The sequence below is a fragment of the Agelaius phoeniceus genome, chromosome 20 (genome assembly GCF_051311805.1).
Source record: "Agelaius phoeniceus isolate bAgePho1 chromosome 20, bAgePho1.hap1, whole genome shotgun sequence".
NCBI lineage: Eukaryota > Metazoa > Chordata > Aves > Passeriformes > Icteridae > Agelaius > Agelaius phoeniceus.
Genome location: NC_135284.1, coordinates 7,449,143 through 7,470,519, shown reverse-complemented (window position 1 = coordinate 7,470,519; position 21,377 = coordinate 7,449,143). Strand labels below are relative to the sequence as shown.

General features: G+C 46.5%; 2 protein-coding genes across 4 annotated transcripts in view; one reads left to right on the top strand and one right to left on the bottom strand.

The window, feature by feature from the left end:
* Window positions 1-48: 48 nt before the first annotated feature.
* On the bottom strand, window positions 49-6,626 carry CYB5D2 (cytochrome b5 domain containing 2). The gene is made up of 4 exons (XM_054646758.2): window positions 6,260-6,626; window positions 5,283-5,423; window positions 4,594-4,780; window positions 49-2,897 (listed from the first exon to the last, which is right to left on the bottom strand). Exons 1-4 carry the CDS (start codon window positions 6,609-6,611, stop codon window positions 2,681-2,683), a joined length of 897 nt encoding a protein of 298 aa, XP_054502733.2. The 5' UTR covers window positions 6,612-6,626; the 3' UTR covers window positions 49-2,680.
* Window positions 6,627-8,274: 1,648 nt separating this feature from the next.
* Window positions 8,275-21,377, top strand: part of ZZEF1 (zinc finger ZZ-type and EF-hand domain containing 1) — a 59,571-nt gene continuing 46,468 nt past the window's right edge. For all 3 annotated transcript variants that reach the window (XM_054646734.2, XM_077188870.1, XM_077188869.1), the window contains exons 1-9: window positions 8,275-8,717; window positions 12,815-12,959; window positions 13,937-14,131; window positions 14,978-15,149; window positions 16,459-16,658; window positions 17,697-17,907; window positions 19,680-19,796; window positions 20,008-20,186; window positions 21,242-21,340. In XM_054646734.2, coding sequence (XP_054502709.2) covers window positions 8,382-8,717; window positions 12,815-12,959; window positions 13,937-14,131; window positions 14,978-15,149; window positions 16,459-16,658; window positions 17,697-17,907; window positions 19,680-19,796; window positions 20,008-20,186; window positions 21,242-21,340 — 1,654 coding nt within the window. In that variant the 5' untranslated portion in view covers window positions 8,275-8,381. The remainder of the gene's footprint in view (window positions 8,718-12,814; window positions 12,960-13,936; window positions 14,132-14,977; window positions 15,150-16,458; window positions 16,659-17,696; window positions 17,908-19,679; window positions 19,797-20,007; window positions 20,187-21,241; window positions 21,341-21,377) is intronic.

Sequence of the window (21,377 nt, the reverse complement as noted above, 5' to 3'; positions counted from 1 at the left end):
AAGCTTATCCTGACAAACCACGAAGAAAACCAGGGATCCAACATCCAATTGGGCACAACAGCTTTATTCTGTGTTCTGAAATTAGTCCAGGTATTCATTTTCATGTTGTGGAACTGCTCCAACTGTTCTTTTGGCTGTCAAGGTCTGGTGTTCTAGTTTGTACCATGTAGTCATCTTGAATGCCTTATCCTAGACTTACCTATAATCAGTTTTGTGAAACGAAGCCGAGCTCCCCACGGGCCAGGCTGCTTCATGGAGTTCATCAGCTCAAGTTCCCAGCCCTGGGAGCACTCAGAGCTGGGTGTGGAGGCAGCTCAGCCCCTGGAGAGCACTGAGCTGCTGCAGCTTCACTTCAGGAAAAGGAAAACTTCAGTGCAATAGCAAACCCAGCCAAGACTGCTGGGTGAGATTGTGATGCATTATTAGTCTTTTATTAATAAAACTTACTGAAGTACAGATGAATGGTGAGCTTTATTAGAGCACTGTCTGTGGTGACTGGAGCCCTCTGTAGCTGTCACTGTTCCCTTTTCCACCATGGGAGAATCCAGCTGAGCTGCTCAACTGGAGACACCTGGAGCACTTCACTCACTGAGGGTGTCTCCCTGTTTGCTTTAATAGATGACTTATTCCTAGTGCAAGGCTCTTCCTCCCCAGAGCTTCCAAACCCTGAACTGGGGAATAAGCTAGGAACTGGTTTTCAACCAACTTTAACTTAAACCAGCACCTCCCTGCCCTGCCTTTTGGCAGCAGTTTATTTGATTTTTATGCAGCTCTTACAATCAAAACCATCCCCTCAGCACTATTTGCATAGTGATTGAGTGTTCCAGCAAGATGAAACTTGCTTAGGTCAAGCTGGTCCCACCTTCTCTGGGACTGGTGCCCTCACAAACTACTTCTTACAGCATTTAATAGTCTGGAATTTGCTGCAACTTTTAAATAGCTTTAAAAACCTCTTTTAAATGTACTTGCCAATCATTTGCAGGGATGGTTTCACTACTTTAAATGCAATTTCTTTTTAAAGTGGTGATGTCTTTTTAAATGTGGCAAAGGCCACAGTTGTGGAGGCAGTGAAGTGCTGCTCTGCAGCTCTTTGCTGCACCTTTTACACAGCTTGGTCTTCAGCACTGAGTGAAATGAGTTTTCATTCCTCACTCCACCCCCAGAGATGGCTCAAGCCCAGGGCTGAGGTTTGGTTCTGCCACACATCCTGCTCTGCTCTCCCCTGAGTGCCACAGGCTGGCACAGCAGGGCAATGCCTGCAAGGGCTGCTCTTCAGGATGAAGATAGGTAAAAAACCCCAAAAATAAAACCACAGCCCCAGTGTTCCAAGCATGTGCAGGTTTATGTTTGTGTGGCTCCATCCCTGGCAGCTGGAGCTTCCTCTGAGTTTTAGCAGTGGGAAGTGCTGTAATGTGTCCTGCTGCAAGGGAGTGAATGGTGCTTCCTGTAAACTTGTTAATGAACTAACTCATCACTTACCTTTGGGCCTCTCTTCAGAGGTGGGGGTAGCTAAAAATCAGTTTATAAACATTTTCCAGCTGCTTACACAGAGGTGGCAGCTGCCTTAAGAACAAGAACTGACCACAACCTGTGCCACCACTGGACCCTGATCTGCATGTCTCTCTCAAAGCTCAGCTCCACCTAAACTGATTTTAACAGCAGATTCCCTAAAACCAGCAAATCCTTCCCTGCAGCTTGAGGTTTGTAGTGCAGGTATTGCTTCCTCCCTTTTAGCCCCACTCAGAGAGGGTAATGACCTGCCCTGCATGTCTGGGAGTCACTCACAGTGCTGAATTCTGCCAGCTGTGACACAATAAATATGGATTTTAAAAGTGCAGGGTCTTGTAAGGGCACATCCAGCTCAGGTTATAGTCTGACAGGCACAGACCAGATGGGAGGAAGACATACCAGAATGGAAACAGGAGCAGATTACAGTAGGATGGTTCTGTTGCCACCCAGGCAACAAAAAGAAAGCTATTTAAAACTACTCCTTCCTGATCAGAACAGTTTGAAAGTGGTGAATCACAGAGCAGACAGTGAGGTTAATGTCAAACAATCCTCACAGGTGGCTTCAATATCTTGGCACAGTATCTAATGCAAACACAGTGAGGAAATGCAGCTCTGGCCTTTGCCTTCTCTATTCCAAGAATTTGATAAAGCTTGTGTGTAACTAAACTGTGGAAGTTCCTGATACTGTGGACCTTAATTGCAGAAGAAATTCAGGGCTCTCCCTGTTACCTTTAAACTCCTGGGAGTGAGTCAGGTGCCTGGGAAGGAGCATCAGCAGTGCCTGCAGCAGGACCTGTGGCAGTGATGCTGCAGCAGTTCTGTGCTCACTGATTCCACTGCCTTAAACCACAGCACTGTCCCACCTCTGTGCACACAAACACCCAGTCCCTGACTGCACAAGGAGCAGTTCTAAAACACAATTCAGGCTGTGCATCTTACACTTTGTTCACAGGTGCAGAAGTATTTCCCATAGAAATAAAGCAAGCATCCTGTTACTTGATTTTTTAGCCACTGAGCTGGCTGAAGTGTTTCCTCCATCTCCATATGTTGAAAAGCATCACAAACCCCATGAGATTGTTGCTGCTCCCTTTGCAGGGCCGGGTGGAAGGGATGGAGCTGGAGCTGCCCAGCCCCGGTGCAAGGTTCCAGTGCAGGGCTCTCCCTGCCTGGCTCAGCCCGTGGGCAGCACGCACTGCTCGGCCAGGGGATGGCAGCCCTCGTACAGCTGCAGCCGAGGGTCATCCAGGTCGCCTCTGTCGCGGTGCTGGGAGGAGCCAGGCTGGCCCCAGGGCGGCCCCGAGCTCCTGACACACACGCAGGGAGTGCCCTGCGAGCCGGGGCGGTGCAGCCTCCGCGGGACCCCGGCCCAGGCTCTGGGCACGCCCCCGCTGCGAATGGAAAAGGAAAATCTGTCACAATTCAAACCCGGGGAAATGCTTCCAGTCAACAGAGAATCCTTATGGAAAAACCCGAGATAATCTGAGATAAATAGTTATTCTAAACTAGAACTAACACTGAGGTAGGTTTCGCTTACACAGAATTCACAGAATGACTGGGCTGAAAGAGACCTTAAAGATCATCAAGTCTAACTCATGCTCCAACACCTCAATTAAACCCTGGCACTGAGTGCCACATCCAGTCTGTTTAAACAGCCACCATCCCACAGCCTTCATCTTTTTATTGGCTGTGCTTCAGAAACCCATGGCCTGGCCCTGGTTTCATCACTGCTGCTGCAGGCTCTACCCTTCTGGGAGTCACCAACTCCTGCATTCCATGCTGCCATTGCTAGAGGAATCACAGCCTGCTGGAGCACAGCAAAATGCCTCTGCTGGAGGTACCTAAATGCTCACAGGTGACCACACATCTTCACAGAATCACAGTGGCTTGGGTTGGAAGGCACCTTAAAGATCATCCAGCCCATCCCCTGCCATGGGACTTCCAACAGACCAGGCTCTCCTCTCTCTGTGCCTTGACTAAACAGTGATTTTGAGAACTGGGGAAGAATCAAAAGTACTTCCCCAGCTAATTCACCATGTCTCTTTATGTCTAAGTGTCTCTCTATGGGCCAAGTCCTGCCTGTTCCCCAACCACTGCAGCTTTTAAGCCTCTAACACAAGTGACTGCCACATCACACCTGGTCCCAAGGCTGTCCCCAAGCTCAGTGACACACAGGAGCAGATCCCTGGGGCACACAGAGCTGCTGCTGGGCTGACATGAAGCCCAAGCATTTTGAGTGTGGTCTGTGAAATGATTTCATCTTCAAACAAAACAGTCCCTAAGCTGAGAGACAGCTACTAACAGGAGAGTAGGAAATGATTATTCAAAGCTTAACCTCATTTTGTGGTTTAAGTGAAAATGTTGTGGTATCAGCCTCTGAGCCAGGCTGTGAAACTGTCTGACAAGCACAGGTTAATGCTGGTATTCCTGAGAGGTGACAGAACCTGTTTGAATCCCAGTCCTGCTGGGATTTCTGTCCTGTTTTGTTGAGAACAGGAGATCACATGCATGTGTGGTAAATTCTTTGATTCCAGGATGACAGAAGAGGCTCAGCCTGGAGCAAAGGGGGCTCAGGGGGGACCTTCTCACTCTCTACAACTCCCTGACAGGAGGGTGGAGCCAGGTGAAGGTCAGGCTGTGCTCACAGGGACAGGGTGAGAGGTAACAGCCTCAAGTTGTGCCAGGGGAGGTTTAGGTTGGATACTGGGGAGAATTTCTTCATGGCAAGGGTGGTCAGGCACTGGCACAGCTGCCCAGGGCAGTGGGGGAGGCCCCACCTCTGCAGAGATGTAAAAGCTGTGGATGTGGCACCTGGGGGCACAGGTCAGTGCTGGGGGAATGGCTGGACTGGGGGCTCTCACAGGGCTTTTCCCACCTGAACAGCCCTGGGAATTCAGGCAGGGACAGAGCCCATGCCTGCTTATTCCAGCCCTGCAGCACCACTGCCAGGCCCCAGAGGTCACCTACCCATGGAGTGAGGTGGCTGCAGGGGCCAGGACATCCTCCCGTGCTGCCCCTGCCAGGAGAGGCAGGAACACAGCACAGGGCACCCAAAAAAAGCCTCTGCTCCAGAGGGGACAGGCTCACCTCTCTCTGGAGCACCAGAAGCGAGTGCCTTTAGCAGAGCTCCATTCAGAGTTGCAGGGTGGGAACTGCTGCTGCTTCTGATCACTTTCTGCTTGCAGTCTGAGAGCTTCCTCAATGGCAGCCTCCACCTCCCTCAGGGCTTCTGTCGGTGCTCCATTTTCATCATAGAATCTGCCCACCAGCTTCCCTGGGAGAGGAGATCAATTAGGACCACAGTGTTTCCAGACCACAGATCTGTTTCCAGGCAAGGAAAATGCATTGTTCTGGTGGGGTTTTATTTTTAATTTGCTATGTAAAAGGAGATGTCACCATGGCCCAATTTTAAAACCAAACTGAGCTTACATCCCTTCAAGCCTTGGATCACACAGCAATTTACCCATATGAATAAACCCATGCAGGACAAGCTTGGGCACACACTCATTACAGAGCTGAAAACCAAAGCCAGTTTCAGCTGCACAACCCAGAAGCCATTCCCCAGAACAGTTTCCCTGCACTGCTGCCCCAACACTCTCCTGGGTGATTTCAGGCTGGCTCCACGCTCTGTGCTCGGCAGAGACAATCCAAGCAGGACAGCAGCCAGGTGGGAAAACAATTTAACTTTCCCTTGGAGGGAAGCAAACCTCAGAGACCTGGCTTGGCTTGGCTGCAGCTGCACACCCACCCCCGTGTGAGCCCACCCCCAGACCTACCCACGGGCTCGTAGTTGTTGCTGTAGAAGCTCAGCCAGCTGTGGATGGAGAGCAGCTCCGCGGGGGACAGCCCTGACACGGAGTCCACCAGCCCCGCCGGGCTGAAATCGCCGCTGGCAAACGCTCGGGTGGCATCTCTGCCTGCGGGGCACGGGGGAGAGCACAGCAGGGGGAGAGCACAGGGTGAGGAGAGCCCAGCCGTGGAGTGAATCCCTCAGCCAAGGATGAAATTCCCTGGCCATGGAGTGAATCCCCCAGCCATGGAGTGAATCCCTCAGCCACGGAGTGAATCCCTCAGCCATGGATGAATTCCCCAGCCATGGAGTGAATCCCCCAGCCATGGATGAAATTCCCTGGCCATGGAGTGAATCCCTCAGCCATGGATGAATTCCCTGGCCATGGAATGAATCCCCCAGCCATGGAGTGAAGTCCACAGTCAAAGAGTGAATTCCTCAGTCATAGAGGGGATTCCCCAGCCATGGATGAATCCCTCAGCCAAGAAGGGACTCCCCCAGCCATGAAGTGAATCCCCCAACCATAGAGGGAACTCCTCAGCCATGGATGAATCCCCCAGCCAAGGAGTGAATCTCCCAGTCAAGGAGTGAATTCCTTGGCCATGGAGTGAATCCCCCAGCCATAGAGGGAATTCCTCAGCCATGGAGTGAACTCCTCAGCCATGGATGAATTCCTCAGCCATAGAATGAATTCCCCAGCCACAGAATGAACCCCCCAGACAGGGGTGCGACCCCAGCCTTGGAATACAGCCCAGCCATGGAGCGGCCAAACAGGGGCTGAGCTCTCCCTCCTCCCAACCCGGGCTGCGTTCCTCGGCCAGCGGTGACACCCGATGACACGCACACCCCCAAGTGATCCCTCCCCAGCCCGGAGATTATTCCCTCCCCAGCCGGGGGTGATCCATCTCTCTCTCCCCAGCCAGGCCACCTCAGGCCCTCACACAGCCGCCCCACCACAGGTACCTGCGAACCCGCTGTACGCGCCGCCGGGCCCGTAGTGCTTGCGGCCCCGCTCCACATCGAAGACCCGCCCCAGCAGAGCGAGGTAGAGCCCGGGCTCGCCCGGCGCCCCCCGGTATCGGCGCAGCTCGGCGGCGCTGAGCAGGCGGGCGCGGGGCTCGAACCCGCGGCGCAGGAGGCAGGCGGCGGCCAGGCCCAGCAGCAGCGCCGCGGCCGCGCCCCGCCACATCGCGCCGCGACAGCGCAACGCTCGCGCGACACTTCCCTCGCCGCACGGCAGCGTGGAGGCCCAACCGCGTCCAGCGCGGCGGCCGGGCCCAGGGGGGGCTTTACGGCAGTGTGGCGGCAGAGCCATGGAGCGCTCTGGGCTGGGAGGAGATGATTTTACATTGATTTTACACTGAAATAAACACGGGCTGGGGACCTTTCTCCTTTTTAATTCTACTCATAACAACACCGCCTCCCTCCAGCCCAGGCTGCTCCGAACCCCGGCCAAGCCCGCCTCGAACACTCCAGGGACGGGGCGGCCACAGCTTCTCTGGGTGCCCTGTGCCAGCCCTCAGCACCCTCTGAGTAACGCCGTTGTTCATAAGGACCGTCACAGAATGTGAAAAATGCGTATTTTATGATTGGCTTTTCGCAAATATTAACATGAATATTATACGTGTTGTGTTAGAAGGTAATGCTGTATTAGTTCTCTTACGTAGTGTGGTAGATACAGCTTTAGGTTATAACAAAATGTTAAAATAGGAGTGAATCCCCCAGCCAAGGAGTGAATCGTATAACACCTTCTGGCTGTGGAAGGGGATCTCTGTTCCACTACTTCCTTACAAGTTTTCCAAAAGTCCTACTTTACAAGAAAAGAAATGCTTGACAGTTTCACTGCTGCTTTTTAAAAGCTACAATAAAATCCAGCGTGGTAAACTTTGACTTGCTGATAACGCTAGTCAGTATCAAGAGGAATTACTCAGGCAGGATTTCCTACCCGTGTTAGAATATAGAATATCCTATAGATATAGAATATCCTATGGTATGTAGGATACTTTTTTTCCCTAAAGAAAGGACTCACACTGAGATAACAGCCACAGGACACGTAAATCTTTCAGAGAAAGGGAATTTATTGCTCCATTATCAGGAGAAATTAACTTCCCACCTCAATCGGGCAGGTGACGCCGTCAGGCTTATGAGGAAGAAGTTGTCGATGTCCAGACAGAATCCTGTGTTTTAATGGAATTTATGCATCATGTATGAGATGTATGAATATGCAACAGGCTATTGATTTTAAGGGTTAATCCTTTGTTAACATGGGTCCTTTTTCGGGCTTGTGCTGCCCAGAAAAAGATACCTGGACATCCGTAACTCTTTGTTTCTATTGTCCTAATTCAAATTGTCCAAATTATTATTACTCTAATTGTATTACTATTTTTATAACCATTTTATTACTATTAAACCTTTAAAATTTTAATAACAAGTGATTGACGTTTTTCCCACAGAATCTCTTGTTGTCAGTGCCCTGTGGAGATCACCCAGTCTGACCCCAGCCAGGGCAGGGTCACCTGGAGCAGGTGACACAGGAGGGTCCGGGTGAGTTTGGCATTTCTCTAGAGAGGGACACTCCGTGCCCTCCCTGCACAAGTGTGCCCCAGTGCTCTGCCACGCTCATGTCAAGGAGTTTTTCTCATGTTGAGGTGAAATTTGTCGTGCGGCCTTTACTCTTCATCCTGTCACAGGACACCACGGAAGAGTCTGGCACCGCCCTATTGGCACCCCTTGGAGATACGTCTATGAATTAATGCGATCCCCTCACAGAACCGGGCTCAGGTGCCGCTCTCTGCCGCCGGGATCGCTGTCCCCAGCCCTCGCTGTCCCCCCGGGTCCCTCCACCGGCTCCGTCCCTGTCACGGGAGCCGCCGGGCCTGGCTTTGCGACAGCGCCGTGTCGCTTTGCGGCGGTGCGGCGCTTTCCGGCGGTGTGGCGGGTGTCGCTTTGCGGCGGTGTGGCGGCCCCGCGCTGACAGGTGCGGCGGGCGGGAAGTTGCTGACTAAGGCGGGCCGGGCCGGGCGGGGACCGGCGGGAGCGGCGGCGGCACCGGCGGCGGCGGCTGCGAGCGGCTCCCGAGCGGCTCATGGGGACGGCGGCGAGCCACAGCAGCGAGGAGGAGGAGGAGGGCGCCGAAGAGGGCATGGAGGGGGCGGCCGGCGCGCCCCAAGCCGGCGCGGCCGCTCCGGCGCTGCCGCCGGCCGAGGTGCTGCTGGAGCAGGCCCGGCTGCGGGAGGCCACGGCGCGGCTGCGGGAGGCGGCCCTGCCCGAGCCGCTCGTGTCGCGGCACCACAGCGCGCTGGTGCGATGGCTGGAGGAGCGGCTGAGCCGCGGCGACGAGGCCGTGAGCCTGGAGCAGTTCTGCGAGGTGCTGGAGAGCGTGTCCCGGCTGGCGGCCGGATCCCGCGGCGAGAGCGAGGAGGTGAGAGCCGCCGGGAAGCGCCGTCCGCGGGGATCGGGAACGGCTCGGGCAGGGAGGAACCTTGGGGACCATCCCGTTCCAGCCCCTGCCACGGGCAGGGACACCTTCCAACAGAGCGGGCTGCTCAGAGAGCCGTCCGGCCCGGCCTCGGGCACTGCCGGGAATGGGGGTTCCCTCCGGGCATCCGCCTGTCCGGGCAGGGGGTGGTCGGCATCGGGGGAAGCTCTGGGGGCCGCTGTCCCCGGGCCCGGGTCCGTGACCATCCACACGACCCCGGAGACCCCGGACACGCGTCCTGGTACGTGGGGAGGGCCAGGCCAGAGGGTTCTGCGAGGTTGGAAAGCGGCTGCTGCTGTTGATGGACAGCCTGTCAGCCTCCAGATAGCCCTTAAAAACCCCAAAAACTTATGTCAGTTATCAGTGATCATGCTCAGCAGCCACTGAAGAATAAAATGGGTTTTTACAGCAATATTTCTGCTGTTGCTGCTGCTGGTGCAGCTGAGAGCACAGGTGTGGTGGGGACACGGCTAGGAAATCCTGCCTGAGTAATTCCTCTTGATACTTACTAGCGTTATCAGCAAGCCAAAGTTTACCACGCTGGATTTTATTGTAGCTTTTTAAAAGCAGCAGTGAAATTGTCAAGCATTTCTTTTATTGTAAAGTAGGACTTTTGGAAAACTTGTAAGGAAGTAGTGGAACAGAGATCCCCTTCCACAGCCAGAACGTGTTATGGTCAGCTTTTAATGGTTGAAGAGAGTAGTTTTCCTTTCTGCTGGGATTTCCAGTTTTCCCCTTCTGTGGGAAATGATAGGGAGAATTTAATGTCTAGAACACTTAAGCTTTGCTCTGAAGCAATCCAAAATGCAGCAGAACACCCTGTTGGGAATTCCATACTCCCTTGAGAAAGTGGCTGTGTCTGAATTCCTTAGTGCAAGCAGTTCCTGAGCTCAGCAGTCACTTCCTGCTGGCTTTGTTTTGCTGCTGAGTAGCAGAACAACTGTGTAAACTGTTAAATCACACACACACGCCTCAAATCAGTGCTGACAGGTGAACAAGGCTTCTGGAAACTGAAGGAGATTCATTTCATGTCCAGATAGGTGTGTTTTCACCAGACTGGTTTAAGTAGCTCGGTGAAATGCTGCCTCCACTTGCAGCTCGTTCACAAGAAGAGCCCGTAACGAGCACATCTTCATTTGTGACAGCAGCCAGGGTGAAATGGGTCCATTGGGCTTCTTCCTGTTGCCACAAACAGCTGGGCGTTGCGGGCTGCAGAAATATTTTGAGGATTGTCTGTATTTCACGTCCTCCTCTGCATGAGGAATCTATTTGTTTTGGTTTCATTTCCTGCTCCAAGGAGTGGGGAAAAAGCTTGTCAGAGGATTCAGCGTGCCACGGATGTGTGGTCACATCTGCCCTGCAAAGCTGAGATGTTGAGAGTTCTGTGGAAAACTTTGATGTCATCATTTCTGGCACTAACCCACGACTGTGGTGTTTGAGCTTTCCTTGCACACTGAGGAGTTTAGGAGTGGCAGGTCAATAGGTTTCACTTTTTAATATCTCTGGAGTCCTGTCTGGCACAGCCCAGGTTTGATCTGCCCTTTCAGTTACTCTGTTCTCAGTGCAGGGCTTTCGGCGCAGACTTCAAATGTTTTATAAACAATGTTTAAATGCAAAATCTGTTTTCTGTATGAACTGAACCTCTGAATCCTTCTTGGTACTGCTTCAGCAGTTGTCTTGTCGTGTATCCAGCTTTGGCTGGCAACATTAACGCTGCAGTTCTTCTGAGAGCAGAGGGTGAAACATGAAGTTCTCCCAGGTCACCTTTCAGATACCCTGTTGTGCCATCCAGCTCCTGAGCTGTGAGATAAGGGGCTGGATAAGGGGCTGATTTTTCCATGGGTCATAATTCCAAGCAACCCTCTCACCCATCATTTCCTATGGAGGATGTTTCTCACGTGCTTCTTCATGTTCAGGGTTGAGCTGTGTGGAGTTACTGCATTTCTTTAGGAGCAGGTTGAGGTGGGTTGTGTAAGGCTGCTGCTGAATTGTATCATGTCCCAGTCCTGCACACAGCTCAAAAATTCTTTGAGTACAGGTTGACACTCTTTTTTTCCCCCCACTTTTTTTTCCCCCGTTACATAGGACAGCAGTGGAAATTATGTATGGTTTTTGTCAAATACAGAGTTTAAGTTATAATGAACAGTTAATAATTTTAGAGTTCTAGGTTTGGTGCAATCTCCTGAGATCAGAGGAAGGAAGAGTTTAAAAATAAGATAACAAAATACTGCATTAAGCTGTGAAGAAAAGCATATATGTAGTAATCCCTCCTTATGTGAGAGTATAAAAAATTTGTTTCAAGTAGGTGTTAGCAGATTCAGCCTTGTTGCCTTGTGTTTTATTGTCACCAGTAACATCACAAAACTTGTTCAATTTGTAGTTTAGTAATTGTGCAGTTTCACTTCAGGTATGAGGAAAAATTGTGAGAATGGTGTGGTGGGAAACTGTACATTGAATTGTTTTGGCAACTGAGTTATGTCTGTTAGAATTAATTCCCTCTGGTTTGTTGTCCTCAAGCAAAGGTGTTGGGTTTTTGTTCTGGCATCTGCCCAGTGCCTGGGCTGGACTGGCCCTGGTGCCTGCTGGATGCTCAGCACCAGCTTTGCTGCTCAAAATAATTGTTCAAAGGTGATCATTATTAGCTTGGGTTCAGCTGTGTGTATAATGAGACACTAAAGTTTCCACACTCAAATCCAGCTCTGTGCCACAGAAGTGCCATGAGAGCTTTAGTCAGCTAAAACACTGTGTTTCAATTCTGTTGTCTTCTGAGGACTTTGCTCTCATTTTACTGCTGTAATTATGCCATGGTTAATTGGCAGGTTATTTTGAGCTAATCATTTCAGGCTGCTCCTCTCTAGGATAGCACTGTTAATGGTACATCAAGTCTGATAACCAGGGAACAAACCAAGAGAGGGAAGCAGGAGCTTCCTCCTGAGCAGCAGCAAGCCCTTGACTCAGACTCCTGTGAGATCATCTGGCCTTAGAGACCAGATTTCCTTGGTTTGTGTGGCTCAGCTTGGAATACAAAGTTCAGGGCAGGGAGACTCAAGTCTTGTAAAGAAATATCTTTTGTAAGTGCATTCCCAATTTATGTGAAAAAGGTGGATGCTCCTGAAATTACTGCATTTCTCTTTTGGAACAAATTCCATTTTTAGCAGTTAAACAGAAGTTTGCTTCAAAATTAAATCTGATTGTGAAAATATAGCCAGATTTTTAATAGTCACTGAATCATGAGTTGTCTGAAATAGCTAGTTAAAGTAAGTTACATGTATGACCTTAGTTCTGATTTATAGGCTCAGCTGGATTAAAATACCTTGTACATTTGTTAGTTCAAAGTTGTGAAATGCTGTGTGAGTTACTTTTTGTACATGCTCAACACAACTTTTATATTAAAAATTTTATTAAGGTCAAAGTTAGTAAAGCTGCCAGTGTTCTCTTCAATAAAAAAAATCCCAATCCTTTTCTAACGCTCTCCTTTGTTTTCAAAAACACTTAGACAAACTATATTAAACTGATTTTTGGTGTAGGAGGACAGTTTATGGAAAGAAAAATCAAATAAAAAATATTACTGCTCTTAGGACAATTTCTTAAATAAAGAAAGTGTGTTAACCCTGGAGGAATTTGAGTGGATGCAGTGAGAGAGGGATGCAGCAGTGATGAGTAATCGAAGGTGTGGCTTTTGGAACCAAACCACCCTTCAGCTGAGGAGATTTTTGCTAAGCAGAAGCTTTACCTTCCTTCCAGTCCCAGCTACCCATGGATGGATCCTGCTGATTCACTGCTGTTTATGATGGGCTGTCTCCACCTAAGCATGACTCCAGCTGACTTTTATAGGAAGGCAGTGCAAATACCTTCAAACTTGCTAAACACTGCAGATTTCCAGCCAGGCTGCTTCCTGTTACCATGAATCCAATACTCTGGGGAATGGATTCTTTTGATTTTGTTTTACTAGTGTTACAACATTTGTTGCTATGGTTTCTATGAAATACCTTGCTTTAAGGAAATATGCTGAAATACATTTTTTTTTGGTTACTCTTCAGGCCTTTGCACAATTTGATGCTGAAGGAGATGGCACTGTTGATGTGGAGAATATGCTGGAGTCTCTCAAGAATTCTAGTGGTGCAAATCTTCAGGGGGAGCTGAGCCATGTAATCAGGCAACTGCAAGCTTGTTCACTGGTGCCAGGTATGAGAGCAAGTGTTGGAAGAAAGGGTTTCCCAAGCCCAGCCCCATAAAGAAGGTGCTGCTTCAATAAATTGCTTTAATAGCATTGCTTGTCCTAATCTTATCAAAACCATCCTCCAGAAGGTTCTTGGTTCTTTAGTGTCAAGCAAGTGGAGTTGTTGTAAATGAAACATTTCCCAGAATGGCATGCTGAACTTCCTTTCACAAATAACCACTGTTTCCCTCTCTGTGTGACTGGGGAGTGTCTTACCCCTGGTTGGTTCATCTCACAGACAGAAAATGCAGAATTTTAGTGAGTGCCCAGCTAATGCAGCCTTGTACTTGGTAACTGGAGGAATAAATCCTCCATGGAGCCTGTTCCAGGGGATGAGTCACATATTTTATTATTATTATTATATTGTTATTCAGCATTTGAAATCCTGATAAAACATAATTCAGGTTTTATGGTTTATAGTTCAGAAAGTGCCAGTTTCCAGAATTTGATTTCTGGGATAAGTGTCAGTTACTGGCTTTCCTTCCACGTGTTTGATGATAAGTGGCTAAAGGGGATTTGCCTTAAAGGATCAGACAAGAAACACTAGAATTTGCTGCAGAGAGGACTTGGAGAGTGCTGTTCTATGCATGTACATGCACTGGGATTCAGGTGCCAGTGCTCAGGAGCTGACATTCAGCTGACCAAGATGGTGGAAAGCATTAGGAATAATCCACAATTCCAAAGGGAAAAGCTCAGTGTAGCTCAGGGTGAATGATTTTTAACCAAGTAGCAACTGCTTCACTTAGATTTTGAAGGTAAGGGTTTGGGGCAGCAAAATAAACTCGAGATTTTTGGTAATTGTTTTGAATACCTTCAGGCATTTCAAGTCACTGACAGAAATATTTCCCTGCACTTTTCCCTGCTGCAAAGTTGAGGTACATCCTCTAATAGTTTGACATCCTTCTCACATTGTGGTGCCTGAGGAAATGCTGTCTCTTTCTAGGCTTTATTGATATATTTTCTGAGTCCAAAGAGCGCCTGGGCCTTCACGCCTCGATGATCCTGAGGTTCCTGCACAGGAACCGCATCTCCAGCACTGCCATCCCCTACCCAGTGCTGGAGTACTTCAACAACATCTGCACCATGCGCTCCTCCGTGCTCAAGGACTCCTTGGATCGACTTCTCCTCAAGGAGAGAGGTGTGCAGTGCTTCCCTTCTTTTTCAGGATGTGAAAAATAGGCTACAGATAAAATGAAAACCTTTCTTGACTATTATGAAGTTGATCTGCATGCTTCTGTGGGGTTTTGTTGGTTTTTTGAAGTGCATAAATTATTTCATGAACTGCTCAGCAATCTGAGTAACACTCTGCAATGTTCTTATCTTTCTCCTGGGCTGTTCAGAATTGATGGTTACTCATTTGTGATATTCTGTATTCAGTCAAACATCTCTACTAGTTGCTAGAAACTTAGTTTCCATGTGAAGGTGGATGTTTTATGAAGTTGACTGTTCAGTACTAAAGATACTTTATCACTTTGGACTGGAGGTGATTAATCCTACCCTGTATCTCTGATGGGACTGGCCTGGTCCCTGCAGGGAGGGCTCCATTTCTTTACAGCTTGACTAGATATTTTCAGATTTCTGCACTTTTATTGAAATAGATCAAGTTACATAGGAAACAGGGTGCTTTGTCCTTTCCCTGAAATACATGAATTGAAGTTTTCTCCATTGTAATTTACTTTTGCCTTTCATCTGTTTGTATTTGGGCACAAAAATAATAAAGCAGTGTTAAGGCCAGTAATGAAAGGGGTAGATAAAAGCTATTGAACTCCAGGGAATGGAGTTGTTTTCATACAGAGAGTGGTAGATGGAGATTATTGCAATTTCATCTGAAATGAAACTTTGCTGTCTTCTAGTTCCTGTCAGAAAAATTCCGTCAGGGGCTGTGTTCTGTGCCAACAAGTTCATTTGTGTGAGATAGTTCTTACAAAGGTATAACAACACTCAAAACAGGCCAAAGAAAAATATTCTGAGTGGTTTTTTGCAGAATACCCCAGTGATCTGAATGGTAATCAGGAGTCAGACAAGCTGAAGTCTGTCACAAAGTGCTACACACACATCGAGACCTCCTCCAATTCCGCCGATATCGACAAGATGACGAATGGAGAAACCTCGTCCTTCTGGCAGTCGGACGGGAGCGCTCGCTCCCACTGGATCCGGTGAGCTCAGGGGGCTGGGCTGGATTGATCCTGCCAGGCTGCCCCATGGCTCCCCTCCTCAGCTGGGCAGGGGAGAGAAAATGTAACAAAAGGCTCTTGGCTCAAGGGCAGGGAGAGCTTTGTCACCAGCTGCCATCACAGACTTGATTCAGGGAATTTAGTTCGGTTTATTAAATCAGGGTGGGGTTAGGAGAAGCAAAAGCAAATCTTCTTCTCAGGCTTAGAGAAAAAGGGAAGAGAAGTTATCTCCTCCCGTCCAGAGGCACAGGGGGATGGGGAGTGTGGGCTGCACTCAGTTCCTCACATGCTGGCTCTGCCACTCCTTCCTCCTCAGGGGCAGGACTCCTCACCTGCTTCCCTGCACCAGTGTAGGCTTCCTTCCATGGGAGACAGTTCCCCTCAAAGTGCTCCAGTGTGGGTCCTTACAAAATCACAGAGTGTTGAGTTGGAAGGGACCCCCAAGGATTGCCAAGTCCAGATCTTAAGTAATTAGCCCTGATGGGGATCAGTCCTTCAGGAAGAGGCTGCTCCAGCAGGGGTTGCCCATGGGATCACAAATCCTGCCAGCAAAGCTCCTCCAGTGCACACTGCTCTCCCCCTGGTGACAAAGATCCAGCATCCAGCAACTTCTCACACCCTGGAGCCCCCCACTGCCAAAACTTTGTCACACAAACTCATTACAGGTGTAATTGAAAACAGCTGGAATTAATGAGAGACATATAATACAAATAAAGCAGAAATCGTTAATCCCTGCATAAAATTTAAAAGCCTGACTGCCAAATAAAAGGTCACCTGTGGTGACACAAAGCCTTGTTGTGTAGTGAAGCTTTCCCAGTTGTGATACAGATGCAGTGGTTGGTACTTGAATAGAAACACTTTGCCACTGTCCAGGAAGTTCCATGAAACAGAAATGCTCAATGAAACAGAAATGTTTAGTGTTTTTTTCAGTGGTAGATCTAAGAATGTGTGCTTCAAAGGAAAAAAAAAGTCATTTTGGTCATTATTAACATTGCAATTTTATTCCTGAGGAATGAATTCTCAGTTGAAAATATAGATAGAAAATTCTACAGTCTTTTAGAGGCAACTATTCTCTAAATCAAATTTTTTTAACTCCTTCACCATGGTATGGTTAAGAACACCTGTGAAGCATTAGGTAAATTTCAGAGGATTTCTTTGTGTTTGTAGAGGAGGAAAATGAGTGAATAATAATATAATATCTATTATATATACACATGTATAATATTATAATAATAAAAGCACGGTGCTTGACTTCTCTTTTCAAGAACCTTTTGTCTTCTTTGCTTTGCAGTTTAAAGATGAAACCAGATGTGGTTTTGAGACACCTGTCCATTGCAGTGGCAGCTAATGACCAGAGTTACATGCCACAGCAGGTCACAGTGGCAGTGGGAAGGAATGCCAGCAGTCTCCAGGAGGTCCGAGATGTTCACATTCCAAGCAATATCACTGGCTACGTAACACTCTTGGAAAACGCTAACATTAGTCAGATGTGTGAGTCAATAAAGATACCATTGGGATTCTGCTTTGGTGCTTTTTGCAAGGTCAAAGGTTGGGTAGATCATGGAGAGATGTGTTGAAGTGGCATTCATCAGGGGTGACACTTTGGGCCTTGTTCTTGGGTCAGAGGAATTGTTTTCATTCTGGTTTAATTTCTAGCCTGTACGAGAGTTTTCCAAGCTTTTCTTGTGGTCTCTGTAACGTGGGCTAAGGGCTGAAGAGAAAAATGACTGAAGATGCAGTTTTAGCCTTTCAATGTGAAGTCATGGGGCAGTTTCAAAATATCCTTGCTTGCAGAGTGAAAGCATATGTTGGCTGATAGTATCTAGCAAAAAATCTGCTTTTTTTTGGTACTGAAACTCTGAAGTTGGTCCAATGTAAGGCAGGTTTTATGCTTTTAAATAGTGTTATTTTTGATTCTGGTAGCTCTGTGGGTGCTATATTGGAATCAATCAAGAAAAGCTGCTCCTTCCTTAGATGGTTTCTGCAGCTTCAGGAATTTTGTCCCTTCAGTTCCAAAAGATGCTTTTCCCTGAGAGGAGCTTTCACTGCCACAGAAGTGGGCAGCAAGGATGTTGTTCCTCAAAAGTAATCAGGACAATGCCATCTGTGCAAAATGGTCAAGAACTTGTGTGAAAATTTTTATGTAACTTTAAACTTTGCCTTTGGGCTTTGCTCCTTTTCCCTATTATCTCCACAACCACTTGTTTCCAAGACACTTCCTGTGTATCTAGGTAGGAAGGTACTGGTGAAATAATCCATTTCCCACTTTTAGGATATTTTATTACAATTTTTCCTAGTTTCTAGCCATAGTATGTGTGATGGATGCACAGATGAATATTGATGCAAAGGGTAAATTTTCCAGATAAGAGGAAGTGTGGTTGCCCATATCAAGCAATGCTGTTCCATACCCGCCATTACTTTTCCAAGAGATCCCGTACTAATTCAATATTTAGAATATCTATTCTTTTAACTCTTAATCTAGAAGAAATGGGAAAAAAAAAATTGGAATTTGTTTTTTTTTTTTGACAGATGTACAGATAAACATCAAGCGTTGCCTTAGCGATGGCTGTGACACCAGGATCCACGGGCTGCGGGCCACGGGCTACCAGCGCGTGAGGAAGGTGGGAGTGTCCGTGTGCGACGCCTCGGCCATCTGGTACTGGTCCCTGCTGACCTCTCTGGTGACAGCTTCCATGGAAACCAACCCAGCATTTGTTCACACCATTTTACAGAATACTCAGTAAGTAGCAAACTTACATGGGGTGTGATTTGAGCTATTTCTTATTTTTTAAAAAAATAGATACTTGCGGCTTTAGGAAGCAATCTGTTGTAGGTGACTGGTTTCTACGCCCTTCATTCATGTGTTTAAACAGCTTTTTCTGTCTCATTCTTCAGGTGTTTAAACAGCTTCTTCTGTCTCATTCTTCAGATTTTGGATGTTTTTCTTCTATCCATTTGTATGTACTAGAACAAGTGTAATTCTCCTGGCTGTTTCATCTAATCTAGTTGTTAAACTGTGACTTAATGGATTTTAGCTACTTCTTCATTTTTTTAGAAAAATACTTCTGGCTTTAGGAAGCAATCTGTTGTATGTGACTGGTTTCTACTCCCTTCAGGTGTTTAAGCAGCTTTTTCTGTCTCATTGTTCAGATTTTGGATGTTTTTCTTCTATCCGTTTGCACGTGCTAGAATAAGTGTAATCCTCCTGGCTGTCTCATCTAATCTAGTTGTTAAACCATGACTTAATGGACACTGAAAAATACATTTTTCACTGATCCATTTACTTGTAATGACTTTGAGCAGCCTAAAATTAATACATTTTTCTTGTCCAGTATTAATAATCAATAGCATTTACATCTTCCACTTAGGACTGAAGCTTAATTTAGCTTAATTTTCTGCAGATTTCTACTTACATAATGCCTTGTCATGGATTTTATGGGGATATAGCTGAGTATTTGCACCATCTCCATGCAAATGTTTGCTTGGGGTGACTGACCATTTTCTGTGTAACGTTTCCTTGTTAGGTTGCCAAACACTTCTGCTGGATGACTTGAAGGATTGGAATCCCAATAAAACCTCTCCACACCCACATGAGCTTTTACAGAGCTCAGTTAGCACAGTGTCACCACACTGAAGAGCAGGGCTGTCATTAGGTTAATGAATCCTCTAAGTTAAAGCCCACTAAGCCTATCTTTTAATTTATATTATCTGTGAAATCTCTTCAGAGTTTAGATAACTTCATACATGCTCATAATGCCATAGTTGCAGGCTCTGCTGAAACTGGGGGCCTTCAGTTTTGGTGAAGTTTAGAGATTTTTTAGAAATATGACATGAACACTGAGCTAATAAAGCATTGAAGAATTATAATGGAGAAATCCTGACTAAAATCATGCTTTCAGAAATTAGATTTACTATTTAGAATTATAAAGCAAAACCCCCAAGCTTTAGAATTAGATGGAATAACTGTAATACTGAAAACTTTAGTATTGGATAGAATAACATTGATGAAACCACTTGAGAATTCCTAATTTCAGGGATTATCACAATGTCTTTGGGAATTCAGAATAATCCTGATTTGAGCTACCAAGTGTCTTTTTTAGTTTCTCTTATTCTTCTTTTGAGGGAATTTCAAATCAATTTTCCCTTTATTCAGAGGCTCTCGCTCAATTCTGGACCAATTTAAAATGAAGCAGTGCTTGGATACTAAGCTATTTCTAATGCTGTCACAGATTTAATTTAAAACTCCTTGATATGTTTGTCTCATTAAATCTGAGATTGAGACTAGATAGATTCAAGATTACCCAGCAGTCACTGAACTTTCCCTGCCTAGAATGCAATACTGTGGTTCCCTTTTGAAGAGAATCTCTGTGTAAATAGATTTAGTGCATTCAGAAGCAATTTGCAGAGACCTGCCCACACAAAGCATGAAGATTCAAGCCTCTAATTCACATTAGGAGGCTCTTTTCTGCAATTCTGCCTGGTTTCCTGACATTATGTTTCACTTTTTCCTAGGAAAGCACTGCAGCACATGCCACCTCTATCCCTAACACCAGGCTCCACAGATTTTTCAAGCTTCTTATCACCAAATGTTTTGGAAGAAGTAGATAGCTTCCTTATCAGAATAACAAGGTGAGCTTGTGTGGTTGATTCAGTGGGAAGTGGTTTGGAAGAGTGCAAATCAAATTTTTACATCTTTACTCACATGCTCTTTTTTAAGCATCCTGAAAAATACAAATCCATCAATAAACAGGCACCTGGGAGGCTCTGTGGCAGTTTGTCTTTATTAAAAAGCAGAATGTCCCAGTTTTTCTTTTCACACTGGTGTTGTTTCTCCTCCCAGTTGTTGCACTACTCCAGAGGTGGAGCTGACACTCCTGGCCTTTGCCTTAGCTCGGGGCAGTGTTGCCAAAGTGCTGAGTTCCCTTTGTGCCATCACTGATCATCTGGACACCCCATACAAGGCTTCCTCCCTGATCTCCTCCATGGCAGCAGTCAGACAGAACCTGCTCTATAAATATGGTAATGCAACAATCCTGCATCCTTTACAGCCTTAAGCAAATACATTTTATATATATATATATATAGCTTTGAGTTGTTCCACTTGCTGGGTTTTAAAATGATCCAAACCTTCTTAATTAAAAACTGTCACTGAAGTCACAACCTGGCAGCTAAACTGGCCATAAAGTTGGTGATTGATCAGCTTTTTGTAATTAAAGAGTTCAACCAAGAGAGAAAACATGAACTTTGTAGATCATGGCCCCTGTATCAGCATGGGGATGATGGTGTTTGTGTTGCTTAAAAGGCAAATGACAAGAAGCATTTTTCTTCTTCCAGTAAAACATTTGTTCGTGTGAGTGAGCCTCTGTGAGTGCTCACTCCTGCAGGCATGTACAAATTGAAGATGCATTTTAAATGTAATGCCATTAGCATCTCTCTGTGGTTCTTCCTTGTTTTTTCACTTTTATAAGATGAGTTAAAATGAAGTTTTTACAATCTGAGTATTTCATGAGTGTAGAGCTGTTCATGGTCTGGCATCAGGTGGTGATTTTGCTGTATTTGCTGGACTTGTTTGATAAATCTGTATTTTCTCAGGTATCAACTTCTGAGATTCTCATTAGTGTCTCATGAAGAATTCATGAAGACCCTTTATTTGCCTTTTAGTCTGTTTTTTCAGTACTTCTTGTCTTGTGCCAAAGAACACGTGGATTATTTTATAATTATTGATGTTTACTTTCAAAAATTGTGAAAATTGGTTTGTTTTCCCCAGAGTAGGTAATGCCTTTTGTAAGACAAGTGGTTTTTCATGGATTGTGAATTCCAAAGTGTGGCAACAGTTGAAGGAACATTAATTGTCATGAATTTCATTGTCCTTCTGTCTGTACCTAAAACTCCAACTACTTTAGATTAATGTATCTCTCATATTCCAGTTTCCCTCCCTTTTTTGGGTCTGACAGTGGTGAAAATCTCATAGTTTTGTAATTTTTTCCCATTTTTATTTTCTGAACGAAGAACTATGGAAAATATATTTTACCATTTTAAATGAATTTGATAAACCTGTTGATTTTTTGACTTAGGAAAGCCTTTAAGACTCACTCTGCAAGCATGTGATGTAAAGGGAAAAGAAGATAAATCAGGGCCTGAAAACCTCCTTGTAGAGCCATGGACTGGGGATGGTAAGAGCCTGGACTTAAAATCCATAATTTTAGAATC